General features: G+C 36.6%; 1 protein-coding gene across 1 annotated transcript in view; it reads right to left on the bottom strand.

The window, feature by feature from the left end:
• Window positions 1-13,358, bottom strand: part of LOC115122266 (extracellular matrix organizing protein FRAS1-like) — a 523,719-nt gene that overhangs the window by 16,894 nt on the left and 493,467 nt on the right. The window contains 1 exon segment of the mRNA XM_065027018.1: window positions 6,045-6,277. Coding sequence (XP_064883090.1) covers window positions 6,045-6,277 — 233 coding nt within the window.

The following is a 13,358-nucleotide window of genomic DNA, read 5'->3' as shown; positions in this document are numbered from 1 at the left end:
AGGTGTTCTAGAACTATTATATACCATATGGAGGTGTTCTATAACTATTATATACAATATGGAGGTGTTCTAGAACTATTATATACAATATGGAGGTGTTCTAGAACTATTATATACAATATGGAGGTGTTCTATAACTATTATATACCATATGGAGGTGTTCTATAACTATTATATACAATATGGAGGTGTTCTATAACTATTATAGACCATATGGAGGTGTTCTATAACTATTATATACCATATGGAGGTGTTCTAGAACTATTATAGACCATATGGAGGTGTTCTATAACTATTATATACCATATGGAGGTGTTCTATAACTATTATATACAATATGGAGGTGTTCTATAACTATTATATACAATATGGAGGTGATCTACTATTATAAACCGTATGGAGGTGTTCTATAACTATTATATACCATATGGAGGTGTTCTATAACTATTATATACCATATGGAGGTGTTCTATAACTATTATATACCATATGGAGGTGATCTACTATTATAAACCATATGGAGGTGTTCTATAACTATTATATACAATATGGAGGTGTTCTATAACTATTATATACCATATGGAGGTGTTCTAGAACTATTATATACCATATGGAGGTGTTCTATAACTATTATATACAATATGGAGGTGTTCTATAACTATTATATACCATATGGAGGTGTTCTAGAACTATTATATACCATATGGAGGTGTTCTAGAACTATTATATACAATATGGAGGTGTTCTATAACTATTATATACAATATGGAGGTGATCTACTATTATAAACCGTATGGAGGTGTTCTATAACTATTATATACCATATGGAGGTGTTCTAGAACTATTATATACAATATGGAGGTGTTCTATAACTATTATATACCATATGGAGATGTTCTAGAACTATTATATACCGTATGGAGGTGTTCTATAACTATTATATACCATATGGAGGTGTTCTATAACTATTATATACCATATGGAGGTGTTCTATAACTATTATATACCATATGGAGGTGTTCTATAACTATTATATACCATATGGAGGTGTTCTATAACTATTATATACAATATGGAGTTGATCTACTATTATAAACCATATGGAGGTGTTCTATAACTATTATATACCATATGGAGGTGTTCTATAACTATTATATACAATATGGAGGTGTTCTAGAACTATTATATACCATATGGAGGTGTTCTATAACTATTATATACCATATGGAGGTGTTCTATAACTATTATATACAATATGGAGGTGATCTACTATTATAAACCATATGTAGGTGATCTACTATTATAAACCATATGGAGGTGTTCTATAACTATTATAAACCATATGGAGGTGTTCTATAACTATTATAAACAATATGGAGGTGTTCTATAACTATTATATACCATATGGAGGTGTTCTATAACTATTATATACCATATGGAGGTGTTCTATAACTATTATAAACCATATGGAGGTGTTCTATAACTATTATAGACCATATGGAGGTGTTCTATAACTATTATAAACCATATGTAGGTGATCTACTATTATAAACCATATGGAGGTGTTCTATAACTATTATAAACCATATGGAGGTGTTCTATAACTATTATATACCATATGGAGGTGTTCTATAACTATTATATACCATATGGAGGTGTTCTATAACTATTATATACCATATGGAGGTGTTCTATAACTATTATATACAATATGGAGGTGTTCTATAACTATTATATACCATATGGAGGTGTTCTATAACTATTATATACCATATGGAGGTGTTCTATAACTATTATATACAATATGGAGGTGTTCTATAACTATTATATACCATATGGAGGTGTTCTAGAACTATTATATACCATATGGAGGTGTTCTAGAACTATTATATACCATATGGAGGTGTTCTAGAACTATTATATACCATATGGAGGTGATCTACTATTATAAACCATATGTAGGTGATCTACTATTATAAACCATATGGAGGTGTTCTATAACTATTATAAACCATATGGAGGTGTTCTATAACTATTATATACCATATGGAGGTGTTCTATAACTATTATATACCATATGGAGGTGTTCTATAACTATTATATACAATATGGAGTTGTTCTATAACTATTATATACCATATGGAGGTGTTCTATAACTATTATATACCATATGGAGGTGTTCTATAACTATTATATACAATATGGAGTTGATCTACTATTATAAACCATATGGAGGTGTTCTATAACTATTATATACCATATGTAGGTGTTCTATAACTATTATATACCATATGGAGGTGTTCTATAACTATTATATACCATATGGAGGTGTTCTATAACTATTATATACAATATGGAGTTGATCTACTATTATAAACCATATGGAGGTGTTCTATAACTATTATATACCATATGGAGGTGTTCTATAACTATTATATACAATATGGAGTTGTTCTATAACTATTATATACCATATGGAGGTGTTCTATAACTATTATATACCATATGGAGGTGTTCTATAACTATTATATACAATATGGAGTTGATCTACTATTATAAACCATATGGAGGTGTTCTATAACTATTATAGACCATATGTAGGTGTTCTATAACTATTATATACCATATGGAGGTGTTCTATAACTATTATATACAATATGGAGGTGTTCTATAACTATTATATACCATATGGAGGTGTTCTATAACTATTATATACCATATGGAGGTGTTCTATAACTATTATAAACCATATGTAGGTGATCTACTATTATAAACCATATGGAGGTGTTCTATAACTATTATATACCATATGGAGGTGTTCTATAACTATTATATACCATATGGAGGTGTTCTATAACTATTATATACCATATGTAGGTGTTCTATAACTATTATATACCATATGGAGGTGTTCTATAACTATTATATACCATATGGAGGTGTTCTATAACTATTATAAACCATATGTAGGTGATCTACTATTATAAACCATATGGAGGTGTTCTATAACTATTATAGACCATATATAGATGTTCTATAACTATTATATACCATATGGAGGTGTTCTAGAACTATTATATACCATGTGGAGGTGTTCTAGAACTATTATATACCATATGGAGGTGTTCTATAACTATTATATACCATATGGAGGTGTTCTATAACTATTATATACCATATGGAGGTGTTCTATAACTATTATATACCATATGGAGGTGTTCTATAACTATTATATACCATATGGAGGTGTTCTATAACTATTATATACCATATGGAGGTGTTCTATAACTATTATATACAATATGGAGGTGATCTACTATTATATACAATATTGGTGTGTTCTATAACTATTATATACCATATGGAGGTGTTCTATAACTATTATATACCATATGGAGGTGTTCTATAACTATTATATACAATATGGAGGTGTTCTATAACTATTATATACCATATGGAGGTGTTCTATAACTATTATATACCATATGGAGGTGTTCTATAACTATTATATACCATATGGAGGTGTTCTATAACTATTATATACCATATGGAGGTGTTCTATAACTATTATATACCATATGGAGGTGTTCTATAACTATTATATACAATATGGAGGTGTTCTATAACTATTATATATTTACATTTACGTCATTTAGGTGTTCTATAACTATTATATACCATATGGAGGTGTTCTATAACTATTATATACAATATGGAGGTGATCTACTATTATATACAATATTGGTGTGTTCTATAACTATTATATACCATATGGAGGTTTTCTATAACTATTATATACCATATGGAGGTGTTCTATAACTATTATATACCATATGGAGGTGTTCTATAACTATTATATACAATATGGAGGTGTTCTATAACTATTATATATTTACATTTACGTCATTTAGGTGTTCTATAACTATTATATACAATATGGAGGTGTTCTATAACTATTATATACCATATGGAGGTGTTCTATAACTATTATATACCATATGGAGGTGTTCTAGAACTATTATATACCATATGGAGGTGTTCTATAACTATTATAAACCATATGTAGGTGATCTACTATTATATACCATATGGAGGTGTTCTATAACTATTATATACCATATGGAGGTGTTCTATAACTATTATATACCATATGGAGGTGTTCTATAACTATTATAAACCATATTGAGGTGTTCTATAACTATTATAAACCATATGGAGGTGTTCTATAACTATTATATACCATATGGAGGTGTTCTATAACTATTATATACCATATGGAGGTGTTCTATAACTATTATATACCATATGGAGGTGTTCTAGAACTATTATAGACCATATGGAGGTGTTCTAGAACTATTATAAACCATATGTAGGTGATCTACTATTATATACCATATGGAGGTGTTCTATAACTATTATATACCATATGGAGGTGTTCTATAACTATTATATACCATATGGAGGTGTTCTATAACTATTATATACCATATGGAGGTGTTCTATAACTATTATATACCATATGGAGGTGTTCTATAACTATTATATACCATATGGAGGTGTTTTATAACTATTATATACAATATGGAGGTGTTCTAGAACTATTATATACCATATGGAGCTGTTCTATAACTATTAAATACCATATGGAGGTGTTCTATAACTATTATATACCATATGGAGGTGTTCTATAACTATTATATACAATATGGAGGTGTTCTATAACTATTATATACCATATGGAGGTGTTCTAGAACTATTATATACCATATGGAGGTGTTCTATAACTATTATAAACCATATGGAGGTGTTCTATAACTATTATATACCATATGGAGGTGTTCTATAACTATTATAAACCATATGGAGGTGTTCTAGAACTATTATATTCCATATGTAGGTGTTCTAGAACTATTATAGACAATACGTAGGTGTTCTATAACTATTATATACCATATGGAGGTGTTCTAGAACTATTATATACAATATGTAGGTGTTCTATAACTATTATAAACCATATGTAGGTGATCTACTATTATAAACCATATGGAGGTGTTCTATAATTATTATATACAATATGGAGGTGTTCTATAACTATAATATACAATATGGAGGTGTTCTATAACTATTATATACCATATGGAGGTGTTCTAGAAATATTATATACCATATGGAGGTGTTCTATAACTATTATATACAATATGGAGGTGTTCTATAACTATTATATACAATATGGAGGTGTTCTATAACTATTATATACAATATGGAGGTGTTCTATAACTATTATATACAATATGGAGGTGTTCTATAACTATTATATACAATATGGAGGTGTTCTATAACTATTATATACCATATGGAGGTGTTCTATAACTATTATATACCATATGGAGGTGTTCTATAACTATTATATACAATATGGAGGTGTTCTATAACTATTATATACCATATGGAGGTGTTCTATAACTATTATAAACAATATGGAGGTGTTCTATAACTATTATATACAATATGGAGGTGTTCTATAACTATTATATACAATATGGAGGTGTTCTATAACTATTATATACAATATGGAGGTGTTCTATAACTATTATATACCATATGGAGGTGTTCTATAACTATTATATACCATATGGAGGTGTTCTATAACTATTATATACCATATGGAGGTGTTCTAGAACTATTATATACCATATGGAGGTGTTCTATAACTATTATATACCATATGGAGGTGTTCTAGAACTATTATATACCATATGGAGGTGTTCTAGAACTATTATATACCATATGGAGGTGTTCTAGAACTATTATATACCATATGGAGGTGTTCTAGAACTATTATATACCATATGGAGGTGTTCTAGAACTATTATATACCATATGGAGGTGTTCTAGAACTATTATAGACCATATGCAGATATGTTTGTGTTTGGTGAGCTCATCGGTTGGGTAGCTTCTTGTGTTGTAGTATGTTTGGCTGCATGACTGTTTGTGTGTTTGCACACCTGCTCATTGTGTTTGTGTGTGAATGACTCCCTGCTCACCGGTTGGGGTGCTCCTTGTGTTTAACATCCAGATACTTCAGACTGGCGATGAACGACTGGGCCTGGAACCCTCGGGCTGTTCCCGTGGTAACAGGGGTGTGGCATATGGAACCCTCGGTGCCGATGGTTGCTATGTTACTCCTCAGGGGTGTTCCAAGATGGCCGGACTTGTCCCGGGCCTGGGCCACACAGCGCACATGGAACCTCCGAGAGAAATAGATACTGTCCAGGACCTGTGGAGCAAATGCAGTCAATCAATCAGTCAGTCAATCAATTAGTCAAAAAGTCAGTCAATCAATCAATCAATCAGTCAATCAATTAGTCAAAACGTCAGTCAATCAATCAGTCAAAAAGTCAATCAATTAGTCAAAAAGTCAGTCAGTCAATCAGTCAGCCAGTCAATGAATCAGTCAGTCAGCCAGTCAATCAATCAGTCAGTCAACCAGTCAGTCAATCAATCCATCAGCCAGTCAGTCAATCAGTCAGCCAGTCAATCAGTCAGTCAGTCAATCAATCAGTCAGCCAGTCAATCAGTTAGCCAGTCAATCAGTCAGTCAGTCAATCAATCAGTCAGTCAACCAACAAGTCAATCAATCAGTCAATCAATCAATCAGTCAACCAGTCAATCAGTCAGTCAGTCAATCAATCAGTCAGCCAGTTAGTCAGTCAATCAATCAGTCAGTCAACCAGTCAATCAATCAGTCAGCTAGTCAGTCAGTCAATCAACAAATCAATCAATCAGTCAATCAATCTATCAATCAATCAACCAGTCAATCAGTCAATCAATCAATCAATCAGTCAACCAGTCAATCAGTCAGCCAGTCAATCAGTCAGCCAGTCAATCAGTCAGTCAGTCAATCAGTCAGTCAACCAGTCAATCAATCAGTCAGCTAGTCAGTCAGTCAATCAACAAATCAATCAATCAGTCAATCAATCAATCAATCAATCAACCAGTCAATCAATCAATCAATCAGTCAACCAGTCAACCAGTCAGCCAGTCAATCAGTCAGCCAGTCAATCAGTCAGTCAGTCAATCAGTCAGTCAACCAGTCAATCAATCAGTCAGCTAGTCAGTCAGACAATCAACAAGTCAATCAATCAGTCAATCAATCAATCAATCAATCAATCAGTCAACCAGTAAATCAGTCAGCCAGCCAGTCAGTCAGTCAATCATTCAGTCAATAAATTAGTAAATCAGTCAGCCAGTCAATCAATCATTCAGTCAATCAATCAGTCATTCAGTCAATCAGTCAGCCAGTCAGTCAGCACACAGACACACACAAACACACAGACTACAACAGAACATTCTCCTACATATCACCACCACTAGTGACTGATTCTACACTCTTAGAAAGAAAAGGTGCTAAGTAGAACCATAACGGGTTCTTTGGTTTGTCCCCATAGGGGAACCCTTTTTGGTGCTTCATAGAATCCTCAGTAAATGGTTCGACCTAGAACCCTCTATGAACGGTTCCACCAGCCTTATTAGCCTTTAAAATGTAACTTTTTCTGACTATCCTAGACTATGAGTGTAAAAAGCATTAAGGACACCTTCCTAATATTGAGTTGCCTTGCCCATTCACCCTCTGAATGGTACACATACACAATCCATGTTTCAATTGTCTCAAGGCTTAAACATACTTCTTTAACCTGTCTCCTCCCTTTCATCTACACTGATTGAAGTGGACCTTTTATGCTCGCTTCGAGGCAAGCAACACAGAAGCATGCATGAGAGCACCAACTGTTCCGGAAGACTGTGTGATCATGCTCTCCATTAGAGCATGATAAACAACAGGTCAAGATTCACAAGGCCGCAGGGCCAGACAGATTACCAGGACATGTACTTATTGCATGTGTGGACCAACTGGCAAGTGTCTTCACTGACATTTTAAAACCTCTCCCCGACCGAGTCTGTAATACCTACATGTTTCAAGCAGATCACCATAGTCCCTGTGCCCAAGAAAGAGAAGGTGGCCTGCCTAAATGACTACATCCCCGTAGCCATGAAGTGCTTTGAAAGGGTGGTCATGTCTCACATCAACACCATCATCCCGGAAACCCTAGACCCACTCCAATTCGCAAACCACCCCAACAGATCCACAGATGATCAATCTCTATTGCACTCCACACTTCTGTTTCCCACCTGGACAAAAGGAACAGTATGTGAGATGTAATGCTATTCATTGACTACAGATCAGCGTTCAACACCATAGTGCCCTCAAAGCTCATCAATAAGCTAAGGACCCTGGGACTAAACACCTCCCTCTGCAACTGGATCCTGGACTTCCTGACAGGCTGCCCCCAGGTGGTAAGGGTAGGTAACAACAAATCTGCCACGTTGATCCTCAATACGGGGGCCCCTCAGGGGTGCGTGCTTAGTCCCTGTACTCCTTGTCCATCCACGACTGTGTCTCCAAGCACGACTCCAACACCATCCTTAAGTTTGCTGACGACACAACAGTGGTAGGCTTGATCACCGACAACGATGAGACAGACTATAGGTCGGAGATCAGTGATCTGGCAGTGTATTGCCAGGACAACAACCTCTCCCTCAACGTCAGCAAGACAAAGGAGCTGATCCTGGAACACAGGAAAAGGAAGGGCCGAACACGTCCTCAATTAACATCGACGGGGCTGTAGTGGAGCAGGTCTAGAGTTTCAAGTACCTTGGTGTCCACATCACCAACAAACTATCATGGTCCAAACACACCAAGACTCTCAGGAGACTGAAAAGTTTTGGCATGGGTCCCCAGATCCTCAAAAAGTTCAACAGCTGCACCATCGAGAGCATCCTGACCGGTTGCATCACCGCCTGGTAATGCAACTGCTCGGGAATCCGACCGTAAGGCGCTACAGAGGGAAGTGCGTACAGCCGAGTAAGTCACTGGGGCCAATCTTCCTGTCATCCAGGACCTCTATACACTATGCAGTGTCATAGTGCAGCATTTCACTGTAAGGTCTACTACACCTGTTGTAGTCAGCATTTCAATGCAAGGTCTACTACACCTGTTGTATTCAGCATTTCACTGTAAGGTCTACTACACCTGTTGTATTCAGTATTTCACTGTGAGGTCTACTACACCTGTTGTATTCAGCATTTCACTGTAAGGTCTACTACACCTGTTGTATTCAGTATTTCACTGTGAGGTCTACTACACCTGTTGTATTCAGCATTTCACTGTGAGGTCTACTACACCTGTTGTATTCAGCATTTCACTGTGAGGTCTACTACACCTGTTGTATTCAGCATTTCACTGTGAGGTCTACTACACCTGTTGTATTCAGCATTTCACTGTGAGGTCTACTACACCTGTTGTATTCAGCATTTCACTGTGAGGTCTACTACACCTGTTGTATTTGGCGCATGTGACAAATAAAAATGGATTTGATTAGATTTGACAGCAACTCACATTATGCTGGCTGGTAAAGTAATGTGTAATTCCTATTGGAATACAGCCAGAGAGTAAGCCACAATTGGAACTTTTAATCACCCACCTGTATGCAGCATGACTGCCAGGGTAGGGAAGACTTATCAATGAGACTGCCTCAACCATCTACACTGGAAAAGCCATCTCAGTAACGGGTGCAATAAATCAAATAAATAAAATATTAGACATACATTTAGACAAATGGATGTCTTTGTGTAGCATAAGCTTAATCAACCAGTCAATGTACATATTAATGTACATATTAAAACAAACAATTCTGAAAATCAACCAGCAATAGAGCATGCTGGGAAATATGATAATGCTGGGTGTAGTTTTGAGGGGTTTTACACAACACAATCAAACTCAACTCTGGTTATTAACATCAACACTGGGGTCAATGTTACACCATTGAGTGTTAATTTAACTACTAAATCAACACTATAAATGTTACACAGAAAGATCTAGGTAAAACTAGCCAATTTACAGTGTACCATACAATATACTGCTGGTTCACTCATACTCCCTTCTATTCTCGTGCTCTCTTCTCAATAAAATCCCAGAAAAGATGCATGGTAAAGAGATCAGCTATGTCAGTACTGTATATTTAATTATTATTACGGGGATACCGGATACGTGCATACATATTCCCATAAAGCTACAGTTTAAAATATTATCCCACTTATCTTTTAAAACATATCATGTTCCTCATGTTGATGGTAAAGTTCAAACATTGAGGTAAACACTAAAGCCCAGACACTATTTCAAAGAAAGGAAAGATACTACAATGAAAAAGCTTATTCAGATTCAACCTTTCGTACAAAAACGATTCTTAGGTTGTCAAAGTTTCTAGGTAGAACCCTTCGCCTGACAAAGAACCCTTGCCTTCCAAAAACAGTTCTTAGGTTGTCAAAGTTTCTAGGTAGAACCCTTCGCCTGACAAAGAACCCTTGCCTTCCAAAAACAGTTCTTAGGTTGTCAAAGTTTCTAGGTAGAACCCTTCGCCTGACAAAGAACCCTTGCCTTCCAAAAACAGTTCTTAGGTTGTCAAAGTTTCTAGGTAGAACCCTTCGCCTGACAAAGAACCCTTGCCTTCCAAAAACGGTTCTTAGGTTGTCAAAGTTTCTAGGTAGAACCCTTCGCCTGACAAAGAACCCTTGCATTCCAAAAACAGTTCTTAGGTTGTCAAAGTTTCTAGGTAGAACCCTTCGCCTGACAAAGAACCCTTGCCTTCCAAAAACAGTTCTTAGGTTGTCAAAGTTTCTAGGTAGAACCCTTCGCCTGACAAAGAACCCTTCGCCTTCCAAAAACAGTTCTTAGGTTGTCAAAGTTTCTAGGTAGAACCCTTCGCCTGACAAAGAACCCTTGCCTTCCAAAAACAGTTCTTAGGTTGTCAAAGTTTCTAGGTAGAACCCTTCGCCTGACAAAGAACCCTTGCCTTCCAAAAACGGTTCTTAGGTTGTCAAAGTTTCTAGGTAGAACCCTTCGCCTGACAAAGAACCCTTGCCTTCCAAAAACAGTTCTTAGGTTGTCAAAGTTTCTAGGTAGAACCCTTCGCCTGACAAAGAACCCTTGCCTTCCAAAAACAGTTCTTAGGTTGTCAAAGTTTCTAGGTAGAACCCTTCGCCTGACAAAGAACCCTTGCCTTCCAAAAACAGTTCTTAGGTTGTCAAAGTTTCTAGGTAGAACCCTTCACCTGACAAAGAACCCTTGCCTTCAGATCAAAACGGAAGGACTTTATCCCTTTGCCAGTGGTGTAAAGTACTTCAGTAAAAATACTTTAAAGTACTACTTCAGTAGTTTTTTGAGGGAATCTGTACTTTACTTAACTATTTATACTTTTGTCTTTTATTTTTACTTCACTACATTGCAAAAGAAAATGATCTACTTTTTACTCCACACATTTCCCATGACACACAAAAATACAGGTTACATTTCGAATGCTTAGCAGGACAGGAAAATGGTCCATTCACGCACTTATCAAGCGAACATCCCTGGTCATCCCTACTGCCTCTGATCTGGAGGACTCACTAAACAGAGAACATCCCTGGTCATCCCTACTGCCTCTGATCTGGAGGACTCACTAAACAGAGAACATCCCTGGTCATCCCTACTGCCTCTGATCTGGAGGACTCACTAAACAGAGAACATCCCTGGTCATCCCTACTGCCTCTGATCTGGAGGACTCACTAAACAGAGAACATCCCTGGTCATCCCTACTGCCTCTGATCTGGAGGACTCACTAAACAGAGAACATCCCTGGTCCTCCCTACTGCCTCTGATCTGGCGGACTCACTAAACAGAGAACATCCCTGGTCCTTCCTACTGCCTCTGATCTGGCGGACTCACTAAAACAGAGAACATCCCTGGTCCTCCCTACTGCCTCTGATCTGGCGGACTCACTAAACAGAGAACATCCCTGGTCCTCCCTACTGCCTCTGATCTGGCGGACTCACTAAACAGAGAACATCCCTGGTCATCCCTGCCTCTGATCTGGCGGACTCACTAAACACACATGCTTCAGTTGTAAATGATGTCTTCGTGTTGGAGTGTTGGAGTGTTGGATTGTTGAAAGTGTTGGAGTGTTGGAGTGTTGAAAGTGTTGGAGTGTTGAAAGTGTTGGAGTGTTGGAGTGTTGAAAGTGTTGGAGTGTTGGAGTGTTGAAAGTGTTGGAGTGTTGGAGTGTTGGAGTGTTGAAAGTGTTGGAGTGTTGAAAGTGTTGGAGTGTTGAAAGTGTTGGAGTGTTGGAGTGTTGGAGTGTTGAAAGTGTTGGAGTGTTGGATTGTTGGAGTGTTGGAGTGTTGGAGTGTTGAAAGTGTTGGATTGTTGGAGTGTTGGAGTGTTGGAGTGTTGAAAGTGTTGGATTGTTGGAGTGTTGGAGTGTTGGAGTGTTGAAAGTGTTGGAGTGTTTGTTGGAGTGTTGTTGAAAGTGTTGGAGTGTTGGCGTGTTGGAGTGTTGGCGTGTTGGCGTGTTGGCGTGTTGAAAGTGTTGGAGTGTTGAAAGTGTTGGAGTGTTGGAGTGTTGGATTGTTGGAGTGTTGGAGTGTTGGATTGTTGGAGTGTTGGAGTGTTGGAGTGTTGAAAGTGTTGAAAGTGTTGGAGTGTTGTTGAAAGTGTTGGAGTGTTGGAGTGTTGAAAGTGTTGGAGTGTTGAAAGTGTTGGAGTGTTGGATTGTTGAAAGTGTTGGAGTGTTGAAAGTGTTGGAGTGTTGAAAGTGTTGGAGTGTTGAAAGTGTTGGAGTGTTGAAAGTGTTGGAGTGTTGAAAGTGTTGGAGTGTTGGAGTGTTGGAGTGTTGGAGTGTTGGAGTGTTCCCCTGGCTATCCATACGTTAAAAGAAAAAGAAAATGGTGCAGTCTGGTTTGCTTAACAGTTGGAATTTGAAACAATGTATACTTTTACTTTATATACTTAAGTATATTTGTGTTATTAGATTTACTTTTGATACTTCAGTACATTTAAAACAAAATACTTTTTGAATTTTACTAAAGCAGAGTATTACTGGGTGACTTTCACTTTTGAGTCATTTTCTACTAAAGTATATTTACTTATACTCAAGTATGACATTTGGGGACTTTTTCCACCACTGCCAACAGTTTAGGAACCCTTCTTTCTGAGAGTGTACCTCTTCCCCGGTACTCACCCTATGGTTTACACCAACCAGTATAGGGTGTGGCATTAGTGACAGTCTACTACTACAACACATTCACTACTACTACAACTACCACTGCTACTACTACTACTACTATCACTACTTCTGCTAGTACTACCACTGCTCCTACCACAATTACAACAACAACTACTACTTTCACTACTACTACAACTACTAGTACTACCACTACTACTACTACTACTACTACTACTACCCACTACTACTACTACTACTATCAAT

This window comes from Oncorhynchus nerka, linkage group LG13 (genome assembly GCF_034236695.1).
Source record: "Oncorhynchus nerka isolate Pitt River linkage group LG13, Oner_Uvic_2.0, whole genome shotgun sequence".
In the NCBI taxonomy this organism is placed as follows: domain Eukaryota; kingdom Metazoa; phylum Chordata; class Actinopteri; order Salmoniformes; family Salmonidae; genus Oncorhynchus; species Oncorhynchus nerka.
The sequence above is the reverse complement of the archived record's forward strand: the minus strand, read 5'-3'. Positions and strand labels throughout refer to the sequence as shown.